This window comes from Protopterus annectens, chromosome 3.part0 (genome assembly GCF_019279795.1).
Source record: "Protopterus annectens isolate FY-2018-M chromosome 3.part0, PAN1.0, whole genome shotgun sequence".
NCBI classification, from domain to species: domain Eukaryota; kingdom Metazoa; phylum Chordata; order Ceratodontiformes; family Protopteridae; genus Protopterus; species Protopterus annectens.
Window position 1 is genome coordinate 493,616,995 of NC_056731.1, and position 16,149 is coordinate 493,633,143.

At 36.1% G+C, this 16,149-nt stretch overlaps 1 protein-coding gene across 1 annotated transcript in view; it reads right to left on the reverse strand.

The window, feature by feature from the left end:
• Positions 1–16,149, reverse strand: part of LOC122796445 (beta-galactosidase-like) — a 948,601-nt gene that overhangs the window by 384,983 nt on the left and 547,469 nt on the right. The window contains exons 11-12 of the mRNA XM_044064920.1: positions 12,244–12,254; positions 6,939–6,946 (exon numbers count right to left, since the gene is read on the reverse strand). Of these exons, the coding sequence (XP_043920855.1) occupies positions 6,939–6,946; positions 12,244–12,254 (19 nt within the window). The remainder of the gene's footprint in view (positions 1–6,938; positions 6,947–12,243; positions 12,255–16,149) is intronic.

Consider the following 16,149-nt stretch of genomic DNA (forward strand, 5'->3'; position numbering starts at 1 on the left):
AGTTTTGTTTGGGTTAAGAATAAGCTGGGAGTTAGTGAACCAAGTTTCAGCTAATGAAAAAGAGTTTTGGGTTAGGTAGTGAAGGTCATCTAATGTGGGGGCAGCAGATACAAGGGTGGTATCATCTGCATAATGCACTACTGAGGCATTGGTTGTGGAGGAAGACAAGCTGGTTGGCAAATAAAGAGAGGAGTAATGGGCCAAGGGTAGAGCCTGAGGGACCCCTACAGATACTGGTAAAAGAGCATACAGTTGGTTTTGCCACTGGACTGCTTCCTGTCATCCTGATAGGTAGCTTTTAAACCGTAAGACAGAGGGGGGACTGATATTAAGGGTGGACAGTGTATTAAGAAGCATATTGTGGATGACCATAGCAAAAGCTTTATATGGATCCTAAAGTACTGTAGAAACAAACTGCCCACTGTTTCTATACTGGTTAGCTGTGTTGGTAAAGGACACTAATGCTGTGGTGGTACTGTGGAAGGGTCTAAAGCCGTGCTAAGATTTAGATAAGATTGTTATTTAGGTGGTAGTCCATTAGTTGGGTGTGAAGAACTCTTTCTAATATTTTTGATAATGGTGATAGAGTAGCAATGAGATGGTAGTTATTGAGTTCTATGCAGTTACCTCCATTGTGCAGTGGAATTATGTGGGTTTTCCAAATAGTAAGCACCTTGCCCTCTATCTATTAATGAGAATGGCAACAGGATAGGCTATAGCCTCTACAGCTATCTGAAGGAAGTCTGCTGGTAAATTGTCAGCAGCTAGGGCAGTAGGTTTAAATTTATGGAGGAGTTCTGAAATAGTTTTGATAGACACTGGGTGCAAGTTAAGGAGGAAGGTGTTATCCAGTTTGTTAGTGCTAATTTGAGTGGGTGGTACGACAGGATAATTGGCATTATTCTGGGTACCTGCAAGAGGCTGAACTGTTTTGGTGAAATATGTATTAAATTGTGTGGGAATGTTATCTTGGTTGTTTGTAGTTACTGGTGTTGGTGAATAAGTTTTCCCTGGTTTAAAGTATAGAACTGATTGCGACCCAGAATATTTGTGGGTTGCGACTATGCCTTTCCTGGATATTTTGGTAATATTTAATTTTGTCTAGTTTGATTAGTTTCTTGGCTTTATTCTGGAATTCATAGTAATTTTGTTTTGAAGTTTGGGCTTTGTGAAATTGTATCAAAGCTTTATCCCTGTCTGAGAATGGATTCAGTTTCTTTAATTAGCCACTGGGCAGAATTTGTTTTTATTTTTATGGTTCTGGTGGGTGCATGGTGGTTTAATGTTTGTAAGAAGGTTGAGTTAAAGTAGTGAACTGCTTTATCAAGAGATAGTTGTGTCAGTGGTTTCCAATTACAACATTTTAGGGTAGATATAAAATTAAGATTAATGTTCTTTTTGTTTCTAACAACTCTGAAGGATGTCGGACTTAAATGGTGAGCTCCGAATCTTAGCAGGTAGGTTGGCTGGTGGTCACTCAGACTGTCAGGCAGGCAGCCTGACTGGGATGAAAAGGAGGAATCGGATGCAAGAATCCAAACCAGTAAGGACTGGCGTTTGGATGTTTTGTCAGTTCTAGTGGGGGATGAGATAAGTTGGGTAAACCCATGGAGGTTAACGCAGGCAGATGGGTTGTGGTCAGGAGCAGTTGAGCCACCCAGTACAACAGTTTCCTGAGGTAGGGAGTGCATTTGAAATCCAGTCTAAAAGGTTTTCAACAGTAGAAATTTTATTATCTGGTGGTATATAGCCGCCTATGATATTTATGCGTTTGTTGGGGGTTAGTTTTAATTTTGTGAGGATGAGTTATGCCTTATCAGTATCAGGAATTTTAATATCAAGTTGTTCTTGGATGAGATGATTTTTGAACAATATTGCTATCCCCTCCTTTTCTGCCCAACCTATCTCTTCGTATGGTATTGTAGCCTGGTGCTGTAATCTCATCATTAATGTTCTCTGGTTTTAGCCACATTTCTACAAGTACTACAATCTCAGGTTTATCTAGAGCTAGTAGGGCATGGAGGTCATGAACTTTGCTTAGGATACCTCTGCCATTCAGGAAAAGGAGAGATGATTTTTTTTCTTTGGAGTAGATTGCTAGGCTGAGCAAGATTAGGGTTGATTGGTGTGTTAGGACCAGGATTGTGGTGTATGTTGCCACAGCAGGTAAGTTGTTTTAGTATATGTAAGTAAAGTTTGGTAAGCTTATATATCAGTTTAGCATAGTTTAGAGAGTTATGGGGTCTACATTTAAATGGCAGCCTGATGTGGAGGTTAAAGTCAGTATGGGAGGGTCTAGGAAGGCATGGAGCTATGTGGTGAAGGTGTAGTAGATTTATGTGAATGCTCGTTGCAGCCGTTTGCAGTGGGGATGAAGTGATGTTAAACAGTTAGGTGTGGTAAGGGCTGGCAGAAGACGCAATGTAGTAATTATGATGGTATAGGTTAGGGATTTTAGTATGCGAGTGTGTAGAGTATGGTACATTGCTCTTCTATTTGGGATAATTATGTGGAGTACTTAGAGTATTTTAAGTAAATTCTATGTGATAAGGATTGTTACAGTGAAGATGTGGGTTCAGCCAGACTATTTGGTATATGGGAGGCATTGAAAGATAAATGAGGAGTGTGTTTTACAACTAAATTTAATGGAGCCAGGGGCGTGTGGGAATGGGGGCAGGGTAGGGGAGCAAAGTAAGCACAAGTGCAGCCACAGTGGGTTGAACAGAGAGGCAGATCAGTCAGTATCTCCTAGAAGTACTGCAAGCTCAGGTCGGTGCTAGAATGCCCTATTAAGTAAAAACTTCTATCCTTTCATAAAGGTGGAGTGAAGAACAGTGTTAGGAGCCGTGCTGTTACTGAGAGACTTAACACCTTTTTTGGGTTAGAGAAAAACAAAGTATAGCTACAGAGGGGCTAGATAAAGGTGTCTCAGATGTCTGCATGCCTTTGCAAGTTGTGAGAAACAATACAAGTGAAGTATAGTTATTTTACTGAGCAAAACCTACACTACAGGTGCTTTAAAGTGTCGCTGATTATTGACTCTGACTCACATGAGGTAGAAGAAATGCTCACAATGCAGTGCAGCATAAGGGGATGCTGCACTCTTGAGTGTGTTGTCCTTTGAATGAAGTCCCATCTTTTTAAACTGGTGGTAGCTCGGGTGGATATAAAAGATCCAACAGCACCTATCAAAGAGAGTTGGGCGTTCTTTATCTAATGTAACATTAAAAAAAATGTAGACACATCTGTACACATTTCTTACTATTTATCATTTTTCTTATAACATCTTCACTGTTATTCATTCATAATTGACACCCACTCCTCCTTCCACAACCATAATGTAATTTTTCACAATATATCTGCCAAAATCCATTTCCCATTAAACAAAACTGCATTTGATCTCTTACTACAAATAACCCATATTACATAAAAAGTTAATCTACCCTTCTCACATATTCATTTCCTTATATTGCTACATAATCATATGCATATCTATATTGTTCATGTAATTAGTTTTCACAAAAACATTTTCTTCATTTTCCAGCATTTCATCATTCCTTTACTTCCAAAAACATGCTCTGTCATCTCTTCCTCCTCTCAAAATAAACACACTCTTTCAACTTTATTTTTTATATCGCATATTCCCCCTTTACTTTTAAGTTATTTAGTACCCATTACCAAAGGAAAATCTGATACTCCACTAACTTGGTATGCCACTTTTTCCTTACTTTAGTGGCTTTAACCATTTCTCTGGTAAAACTTACAATGGATTTACATAATATTCTTTCCTCTCATTAATAACAACATTCTTCTGTCTTTCTCTATTATCATCAATTTATTTCCATGTTAGTATTTTTTCTTGATACTTTTTAATTTAATCATTCACATATTCTCTCTCTCTTTAATCGTATCTCCTAGAATGTTTTTGTAATTATCTTTAAACATTCTCACTTAGAAATTCTCAACCTCTTCCTTTACCAACTTTAATACGCTATATAGGTTTAAAGAAGCAGAACAAACTGGAATTAGTAACCCAAATTCCCCTTCATCTTTATTCAACCACCACCTCTTTTCATTGGGTTTAATCTTGAACCATATAAGAAAACATCAAATGTACAATTCTATTTTCATATTTTACTAAACATGTATTAACATTTAACATGTACTCTTTTCCCATTTAAATGTTTTTTCCAGAAATGCTGATCTAAACACCCTCCACTGAGGACATGCTTATTTCGTTCCTTTTATCAACCCTTCCTATTGCAGCATCACATCATTTTTCCCAAATTTAGTAACTACACATCATTCATTGAAAAATACACCCTCAAAATTTTCACCACATTACTCATAGCCTTACATTTTTCTTCAAAGTCATTCCCATTTCCACTACACAACCAGACAGATAATCCAACACTTCTCTCATCTATATGTTGTTCCTAGAAATTGCAAGTACATCATCTGAGTATGTCAAAACTACTGGTAATACTACCTCCTTTTGCATCACATATCTAGCATCTCTTGTTTTACAGGCTACTTCACTCACTATCACATTCATTAACAATGTAAACAATACTCCACTTGAGGAACATTGTTGTCCTCTATCACACTTCATGCATATTTCTTTATTCAGCAACCCATTCACTAACAATCGCACCCTATTATTCTGATTTGCTGACATACACACTCTCCGAATTTTATTACCTATTACAGATTTCTCCATAACATCCCACAAAGCATCATGTCCAACAATATCAAATGCTCTAATATTTCTTACCATAACTTTACAATCCTCCCTTTTACTTGCAACATTCCCAATTTTTCTCAACCAATAAATTTGGATTCCTTCCCTTTTATGCTATACATGCTTTCTTCCATATCATCCCTCCTTATATTCTCTTCTGTATTATTCTCATAAAAATTATAATCTGCATTTATCTTGCTGGGTTTCCATTTTTTATTTTTATTCTCTTATTAAACAAAACCTTCCTTCAACCATTCATTCAGTACATTTATAAAATACACTCTACCAGTCTATTTCTTGGATATTGCATACCCTGTACCATCCGAGCCTGATAATAAATTAACATTTACCTTAAGAACTTCATCCAATTCCCTAATAGCAAATTCTTTTTCAAGGTCTTCTTCAACTACTTCTGGATTTTATTTCTTCTTTCAGTTGTTCCAGTTAGGAGTCGCCATAGTGGATCATCTATTTCTATTTCTTTCTGCCCTCTGCATCTTGCTGTGTCAGACCAACCACCTGCATGTCCTCTCTCACCACATCCATAAACCTTATCTTAGGCCTTCGTCTTTTCCTCTTACCTGGCTGCTCCATCTTTAGCATCCTTTTACCAATATACCCAGCATCCCTCCTCAGCACATGGAACAAACCAGCACAATCTCACCTCTCTAGCTTTGTCTCCAAACCGTCCAACCTGAGATGACCTAATATACTGATTCCTAATCCTGTCCATCGTCGTCACACCCAATGCAAATCTTAACATCTTTAACTCTGCCACCTCCATCTCAGACTCCTGCCTTTTTGTCAAGGTCACCGTCCCCAACCCATATAACATAGCTTGTCTCACTACTCTCTTGTGGACATTCCCTTTCACTCTTTCTGGTACCAGTCTATCACAAATCACTCCTGACACTTCTCCACCCTGCCTACACTCTCTTCTTCACCTCTCTTCCACACTCACCATTACTCTGAGCTGTTGATCCCAATTATTTAAACTCATCCACCTTCACCAACTCTACTCCCTGCATCCTCACCATTCCTCTATCCTCCCTCTCATTCACACACATTTAGTCCTGCTGACCTTCATTCCTCTCCTCTCTAGGACATATCTCCACCTCTACTGGGTCTCCTCAACCTGTTCACCTACTCTCACTATAGATCACAAAGTCATCGATAAGCATCATAGTCCATGGGGCCTCCTGTTTGATCTCATCTGTCAACCTGTCCATCACTACTGCAAATAAGAAAGGGCTCAGAGCTGATTCTTGATGTAACCCCACCTCCACCTTAAATGCATCAGTCTCTCCTACTCCAGACCTCTTACTTTTCTACCACTCCTGACTTCCTCATACAATACCACAACTCCTCTCTAGGCACCCTGGCATCTTTCTCCACGTCCACAAAGGCACAATACAACTCCTTCTGACCTTCTCTATACTTCTCCATCAACACTCTGAGCAAACATCTTATCTATAGTGCTCTTTCCCATCATGAAACCATACTGTTGCTCACTAATCATCACCTCCCTTAACCTAGCTTCTATTACTATTTGCCATAACAACGTGCTGTGACTGATCAATTTTATTCCTGTGTAGTTACTGCAGCTCTGCACATCACCCTTATTCCTAAAATTCAGTACAAACACTTCTCCACTCCTCAGGTATTCTTTCACTTTCCAAGATTTCATTAAACAATCTGGTTAAAAACTCCACTGTCCTCTCTCCTAAACACCTCCATGCTTCCACAGGTATGTCATCTGGACCAACAGCCTTTCCAGTCTTCATCCTTTTCATAGCTGTCCTTACTTCCCTCCTTGCTAATCCATTGAACTTCCTGCTTCATTATCCCATCATCCAACCTTCTTTCACTCATTCTCTTCATTCATCAGGCCCTCAGAGTACTCTTTCCATCTGATCAACACACTCTCCTCGCTTGTATGTTTCCCTCATCGTGCATCACCCTAACCTTCTACACATCTTTCCTAGCTCGGTCCCTCTGTCTAGCCAATCTGCACAGGTCCTTTTCTCCCTCCTTAGAGTCCAGCTTTTCACACAACTCTCCATACATCTTATCCTTAGCAAACTCTCTCTTTGCCATATGCCTCATCTCCTTATACTCCTGTCTACTTTCTTCATCTCTCTGACAATCCTTTGCCAACCTCTTTCTCTATATACTCTCCTGTACTTCCTCACTCCACCATCAGGTCTCCTTGCCCGCTTTCCTCTGTCCAGGTGTCACACCAAGCACCTTTCTAGCAGTTTCCCTTACCAGCTTGGCTGTGGATCCAGTTATTTGCCAAGTCCTTCAAGGTTACATGATCCTTCCATAATGGCAATACTTTCCAATCTATAAATTTCACCCCATAATTTCTCATTTATTCTTTTTATTTCAGTTCCTATTTTAATATACTCCCTTTCTTCCATCACCACCATCCATATTGCTAAATAAACATATCACAGCTGTACCACTTTCTGCTACCCCCAAGCCTTTCAAAAATACAAAATCAATGTCATAGTCAAGTGCCCCACCTTCTGTCTGTTGACTTAATTTCCACACAGCTAATTTACCACATTTTATCAGATCCTGTAGTTTTACATCTTTCTCTTTTTTACATCTTCCCCTGAAATTACAATTAAAATCCCCAGCAATTAAAATTTTCATTTTTAACCACCACATAGTCTAATATTTGCTGAAACAGCTTTTCTCTTTCCTTGCTAGTTATATATGCCTACAACGCTGTAATTACATAAATATTCTCTCTCTGCCTCACATAAGCAACAGTTTAACTTCCCAACCTTACCAATGTTACATCTGCTATTTTTCATTGTTTTCCACAACATAGTGGCCCCAGACCAACTTTCACTTTCTAAGCTCCATATTATATTTCCACCCTACATATTTTGTTTGTAGCCCTTTCTCACTCACTGGGAATTTTATATCCTCTGATGTAATAATCTAGATCACATTTAGTACACCATTCCAGTATCCCTATCCTTCTGATAGTGTTAATACTGTTCACATTTACTGGAAGTACTCAAATTGTTGCTTTTCTTTATTTTTAAGTTGAGGAGAAATACTTTCAAATATTTATTTCCTTATTTTTACTCTCTCCCCTACTGATTTTTTCCTGGGTTTATGTACAAACAATCCCTGATCATCAGAATCAGATTTTACACAGGCTATAACTTCAAAAAAATTCTTGGAGTCAGTTCCTTTTTCCTGAACTCTCTTCATGCATACAGACTCCGCCTCCTTCCCTCTATATTTTATTCTTCTTCACCTAGTTCACCCAATCTCTCAGCTTCTTGTCATTCTACACAAGTTTTTCCATTTCCTTGTTTTTCATCATTTGCAGTTCTCTCTCAGTCTGTCCATTTTTTTTTTGTTTTACACAACCTGCATTCAACCATACACTTTTCTGATGTATGTCCTTTCTCCCTACACTGGTTACATTGCATCTTCTCACAGTCATTAAATAAATGAGAAGTCTCCACAACAAAAACATGATTTAGGTTGGCCGGCATTTAATGTCCCTCTATGACCAGCCACAAAAATAACCATTGGTAAGGGTTTCACTAAGTTTTTTTTTCTTTCACATTTCAAAACTGCTTCCAAACTCAACCCTCCACCCATACATTTTTGTCATTTTTTCACAATTAAAACCAATAAAACAGTCACCAGACCACACAGGTTCCTGAGTTCAGAATAAATCCAAAAGCAAGTAATGATAAAAACACAGAACATCTCCGGTACAACCAAGGTTTCCAGTTTCAACTGAAATTTTAATGTTAAAACATACCCGCTTTTGCAGGAAAATCTGTTTCATCAAATGCTAATAAATACAACTTATGTGACTACTAGTGCTTGCTAGAGGTTGTACAAAAAGCACATTTCAGTTGGATGGAACTGGAAGCCTTGGTCATACCGGAGTTTTTCTATGTTTTTATCATTTTTTTCACAATGTTATCAATGATTTCACACAAACCCTGCATGTGTTAAGTTACCACCAGAGAAATAATCGTTCCATGCATAAATGTCGTTTGTTTTACATAGTTCCAGAAATTTCATCATTTATCACTCAGATTCAAATGTTAAATCACAAAAAGTCACTATCCCTCTATGAATAAAAACTTAACTGCTTGAACTTAAATCCCAGAAGAGTTACTATCCCATGTATAATACTTGTCTAGCATGGTTTCATTTGTTTGTTCTTATTCTGAGAGCAGGTCTTTTCTTTTTAAAAACAATTTAACTTAAGTTTGTTGTTCCTCTTTTTTTTTGCTTACTGTCATGGCTGCATAGGTTATCTACTGCCTTCTCTGCTGCCACATCACCTGGTTCACATTCCACATTACCATCCTTCACATTTCCAAGTCATCTGCCATCTCACCCATTAAAAAGCAAAACTTACCTGGATCAGCCTGCTTGATTATTTTCAACACATTATCTGCAAGCCCTCCTGATGCCAGTTCAGTTATCTGCACCACTCAAATGGACTTGCTTAATTAATTCTCCATTGAGACATCTAAATGATGCTCATTTGTATCATCCACTACACAGAAATATTTATCTGCATTATGATGCTCCATATCAAACAAACTTTCTCCAAATTCTCATTTTCTCTCGCCAAACTCTCCATAGCTTTTCTTTCTTCCTCCATGCTGCTGCTTCTCAAACCTTTTCCTTGCTGCTGTAAGAGCCCTCTGGCACCACCTAGCATCGCCAAAGGGTACAAGTCCTTTAACACAACCTAAAAACATTGTCACATTTACAAAATATGCAGATTTACAGGTACATATCTACATACTCCTATATAGCATTATTATTCTCCCATGATTGACCCCCAATACGCCTTCCACAACCATAACCTAATTTATCACAATATACCAGACAAAATTTATTTCCCATTAAAGAAAATGTTAATCTTTTGCTCCAAATAACCCATATTGCATAAAGTTATCTACCCTTCTGACATTCTTTTTTTTTTAAATATCCATACATAATCATATTCATTTCGATATGAAGCCATGGTGCTTGCGATAAATACTGTGATCTGTAGTGTGTAATACTAGATAGGTAGGGGTTCTAATCTCACTCCTTGCTACTTGGGGCATGTGTGTGTGTGTGTGTGTGTGTGTGTGTGTGTGTGTGTGTGTGTGTGTGTGTGTGTGTGTGTGTATACCCCTGCAAAATAAGAGACATGGGCTATCCACCTATAATGGCTTGGGTGGGAGTTTGGCATAATGGTTAAGGTCTTTACCTTACAGACGCAAGGGTACAAGGTCTGATTCTCACATGGGGTAATTGAATAGACTTAAAATGGCCCACAAGGGCAGTTAGCCTAGTACTAATCTATAAATATATGAACCTATATTGTTTGTGTCATTAATATTTTCAGAAAAAATTTCTTCACACAACTTTTTCAAGAGTTAAACCACTTTTACATTTCAAAAGAAGCATGATCTGTTTCTTCCTCCCAACGAAATAGAAAAACTTTTTTAGTATGGTATATTCCCTTTTACTGGTAAGTTATGTATTACCAGTCTCCATACAATATCCTGACAATCTACAGTCTTACCATATCCACTTTTTCCTTACTTCAATGGCTCTCACCACTACTTCTGATAAATGTTCCTATGGCTTTACATAATATTATTTCAGAACATTTTTATACCGCATCTTTCCATTCTTCTCCTCTAAATCAATACTTCAGTATTTTTTCTTGATACATTTTTAATTTATATCATAGCTTTTTCTTAACTTCTAAAATTGATGTACTTCTATTTAGACATTTTCAATGTTAAATTTCTTCATTCATCCACTTTAATACTTTATACAAGTTTAATGAAGCATAACAACTGGATTTAATAACCTTAATTCCCCTTCATCTTCACTCATATATAACACCTACTTTCACTGGGTTTAATAGTGAACCTAATAGGAAGGGAGGGTTGGGAGGGTGGCCTAATGGTTAAGGTGTTTGCCTTGCAAGCAAAAGGTGCAGGGTTTGAGTCTCACAAGGGATAAATGGCTAGGCTTAAAATGGCTCGCAAGGGCAGTTAGCTTAGTACTAATCTATGAACCTATAAAAGAAAACACCTACTGCATAATTTATTTTTCATATTTTTCTGGAACATATAAACATTTGATTTGTTTGTTGTTTTCCCCCATTAAAATAGAATTCCCCAGACCAAACCTTTTTCATGCTAAGCTATAATTCCTCAACAGAAGACATATTGCTTTAATTTTTAACAAGATATTTCATTGCCTGATAACTAAATTTTCCCCAAATGTTATCCCTTACAAAGATACTTCATGCATATAGTTCTCCAATTTTCACACCACCTAAACTCTTAATTTTATCTTTATTTAGTGTCATTCCCATTTCATTTAAACATCCATTCATATAAACCAGCACTTCCCTAATACATATTTTATTCTTAGCAACCACAAATATGTCATCTGAATTTGTCAAAACTACTGGAATCACCAATTCCTTTTGCATCACATATCTAGGATCTTTCATTTTATAAGCTACTTCACACAATAAAACATTCATCACTAATGTAAATATCCCACTCATGGGACAACTTTGTCTTATACTACAATTCATGCATATTTCTTCACTCAATCATTTAAGTCACTAACACACACAATATTATTTTGATATTGACATGTACACTCACCTAATCCTATTATACTTTCCACACATTTCCATAACTTCCTAAAAAGCATCATGTGCTACTGTGTCAAATGTCTGGCCAATCATCTACCATAAGTTACACATCTTCCATTTTATTTGCATCATTCACACTCTCAAACCACCAATAACAATTCCTGGAGTCCTTTCCCTTTTATACCATATATAATTTATTCAATAATGTCCTTCATCCTTCCTTCCTTCTCTGTATTATTCACAAAAATGTTATGATCTTTAGTTTTAATAAGGCAGGTCTCCAATCTTATTTCATTCTTTTTATGTTTCTGCCATATAAATGTTAATATCTCACTACATAACCCTTCATAAATAAAATCAACTATTCATTAAAAATTCATTCAAAATGTTTACAAAATGGACTATTTGCCATTTTCTCAACTACATTTCACACCCTATATTATATGGACCCGATATTGAATCACAGTTTAATTAGCAAAGCACTTAATCCCATTCAGTAATATTTTTCAAAATTCTTAATTTGTGATTTTTTTTTTTACTTTCCATTCTCTTATTTTCGTTTTACTCTTTCTACATGCTCTAATACAATACTCAATTTGCGTCTGTGCCCTTTCTACCTCTCCTTTCACATTTTTTCATTTCCCTCATTATATTAACATCCTCCTTTACTATTTTACATAAATGTATAGACACCCATTATTTTCTTCCTTGAAAATATCACTTCTGCTTAAACAGCAAAGTCTTAACCTTTCTTGATTTTATACATTTATTTTTCCATACAATAGTATTTAGTATTCATCTCTAAGATCTCCATACATTTCTATACATCTTTCCATACTTCACTTTATCTTTCTTACATCATCCTGTCATTGCAAAAATACTTCTTATACTTCTTTTTAAATTCAATCCACAATTCAAAGCAATTTTATACAAGTCCTTCATGGTTATAAGATCTTTCCATAACTGCAATATTTTCCACTCTCCAAATTTGTCTCAATTTCTCATTTGTTCTTTCCTACTTTAATATACTCTTTCGTCCATCACCTCCAACCATATTGCTAAATGAGCCAAAATACCCATCTCAATATCACCATCTGCTACACACAAACCCCAGAAAAGTACAAAATAATAAATTGTAGACTCAACTGCCCCTCTTATACAAATCCAATGACCTTTGCTCTACACAGACAACTTACATTTTATTACTTCTTGTATTTAACAACTTTCCATTTCATTTGCATTTTCCCCTTAAAACAAAGTCCCACGCAATAATAGTTTTCATGTTAACTACAATATATTTGATAAAATTAATTTTATTTCCTTGTCATTTGTATATGCATATAATGCTAGAATTCTATAAACATATTCTCTCCACCTCACATCCACAACTGTTAACATTCCCATTATCAATGCTACATCTATTATTTTCAGTGTTTTTTTTTTTTTTTAAACAACCACTCCAGAAGATTCACTTCCAAAATTCCGTATTTTTCAATGCCAATTTTTCCTGTTTGCAATTTGTATTCATTTGTCTGGGATCTTTTATCCTCTGTAACAATAGTATCTACATCACAACAACCATTTCAGCATCCCTTTCCTTCTTACAATATTAATACTATTAATATTTACTGAAAGCACTCAAATGACTTTCTTAATAAGTATTTGAACTTTTTTTTATTCTTCCTTAATTGAACATTTTTTCTCAGCCTATATACAACTATTCCTTGATCTTCAGATTATTCACTATTTTCATTAACTAAAACATGCCTAAAACTTTACTTACCTTTCTTTTTTAATTTTTCATGATGTATTTTAAAATCTTTTTCTCGCTCTTTCCTTAGCATCTATCTTATTTTCCTAATATTCTTTATACTCCCTTCACAAACATCTGACTTATCACTTTCAATTTCTTCATTCTAAACACTCCCAGTACAGCTACATTCATCCTTCTGAAAAACATTTTTATCTCTGTTTTCTAACTTCATCTTTTTCATTAACACCTTCTTACCTTACTTCCTCATTACTTTCAGACATTACAATACTTGCACAATCCTGCTCAACAATTTGTTGCTTATTCTTTTTACAATCAAACCAAAAATGCCCTTCTCTTTTACATATTCTGTATTCCTTTTTACACAATCATATGACCTTTCCCTCACACTGATTACATCTTATTTTTATACAGTCATTTATCTGATTGAAATCCACCACCCAAAAACTCAGCTCTCTTATACAATCATTCCTCCCTTACCATATACAAGTTATAACAGTTGGTAAATGCTTTATCATATCTTCTTCCTATTTTAAAACATCAGCCTCCCATTCCCCATTCCAAATACTCCTCTCATCTTTAACTTTCACAATACTACAACCTGAACAACAGATAGTTGAAAAACATCAGTTAACTCAGTTTCATCAGTATGAAACTAAATACTTTTTTAAATCAAGTCCCTTGCCTGGAAAATAAAAATTAATTAATTATATAGGTAACAGCCCTCCTTTTTTCACATTTAAATCAAAAATCTTTCCATTACGTCTTTAGTCTCAAATGAGTCATAGATCCAATGTCTTTTGATTCAAACCCCAAAGGAAATAATTATCCCCCACAAAATATCTATTTCTTTTTGCTTCTCCAAACAAACCTTTTTTTTCTGTTCTTTTTAATAAAGCTTACAGTATCTTTTGTTCTTCCAAATGAATCAGCAAATGTTTTCCCAGACTGCATCCTACCTGTAAGCTTATGCCCATCCACCTGGTAACCCATTCCGTTCTGCCCAACTCAGTGCTCATTCCAAAAATCGTTTCCATCATATCCATCCAGGAAATCTCAGACTTCTCCAGGATCACTTTTGTTCAATAAACCATCCAGTTTTTCATCTGACAAATCTCCAGATCCAATTTCAGTTACAACTTCCTCAAAATCCTGAGGTTAAAAATCAGCTGGATGCTGACTATTTGCACTGTCCACTCGCTTTTCAATAGTTTTCTGACCAGCTGACAGAACCACACTATCACCAATAGAAACACTCTGCACCCTACATTACTGCACAGCTTCTTCTAGTTGCCTCCACACCAGGAAGAGAAGCAGGAAATACAGCAGCAAAAACATTCCCTCCAAACGATTAGGGAATCCTTTATTAATGTACAAAAAGAACTCTTATTTACAACATATTTACAAATATAGAGACATACAGCTCTATTTACAATATACAATTTCCTTTATAATCATACATTTTCAACCTTATTAGACACCTACTCCCTTTTCATAACCACCATCTGATTTTAATTATTGTTGCTAAAAATCCATTTACCATTGAACATAAGATAATTTATTCTTTCAGCCCATATAACCCATATCACATTTTCATCTGTTCTTTAAACATATTCTTTACTTCTGTTCTTATAATATCCATATATAATCATATCCATTTTATCCACTTTTATATTTTTGAAAATAATCTTTTGATAGTTTTCCCCATAACTTTTTCATTCTTACATTTTTAAAACATGTGCTGCATTTTCTTCTTATTGATATAAAAATAAAGATTTCATGCGTTATAGTCTTTTTATCACAATTTCCAAGAAAATTATGCAGTGAAAATAAGAGTTTCAAATATAATGTCACAAAAGGTCTCTGTTAATAGGAATAAATACTCTTACCTCATGTGCTTTTACACCCAAATGGCTTCTTAAATTGTCCTACACTTAATATCTGTCAGGTTTTTTGATTTTTCTTTGGATCCTTACTACATACTTCCATTTTTCAATCCTTACCACGTACCATTTTTCATTTTATTCTGCATTTTCTGTTGCTCCCCTTTTGGCTTATTTTACTTTTTCTGCACAAGTTTTCTTTTCCATTTCACCACTCTTCTTCAGGATTGTCTCTGCATCCTCCTCAGGTATTTTCTCCCTAATGTTTCCCCAGGAACCATCTGCTTCATTTTCAGGCTCACTCTGCATCACCATTTCTTTAAGATAATCATCCCGTGACCCCCCCCCCCAAAAAAAAAAAACTGAAGGGTTGAAATTATACAACCGTCATTTGCTAATTCATCTCCAAACAGATTTCTCTGAAACATCTCCTCAGAATCTTGCAAATATTCTCTGGTCTTGACATTTGCTTTCTCCATTTCTCTCACCACTCCATCACCTCCTTTCAACTACCTCCCTTCTTCTCCAATCCACCTCTGTGCCTGGAATGGAAACAAGCTGTGCTCCTGCAAAATGGGTCCCACTCAGAACAATGACAAGAAGTAGGGGAAGTTCCTGATGCCCTGGCCAAATTTCCCCTAGTAGTATAAATACCCCCTCAGGTCTCCTGTTAAAGAGGCCACTAGCCTAGTGGGTCTAACCTGGTCAACAAAGAATAAATATCAAATGTACAGCAGAAATAATATAATGGCATAATCTAGGTCCTTTGAATAAATCTGCTTTACTTTAAATTTGTATACTGGGGTAGTGCACTGATCTAAATGGACCAATTGAAGGGATGGTCTGGGTGATAGCACAGTGGTAGAAATTACATACAAAACATGACAGAATGAAAGTAGTACAAGACAGGAATACATAAGACATGCATACCCTAATATACAATATTATGAATGCTACAGAATTATAATTAATCAATCCTCCCCTACACACAAACTAAGAAACGGGGTGTGTAGTTTGGGGAGTAGACTGATCAGGTCCACTCTGGAATATAATAGCTGTTTTATGGATACACAAACAA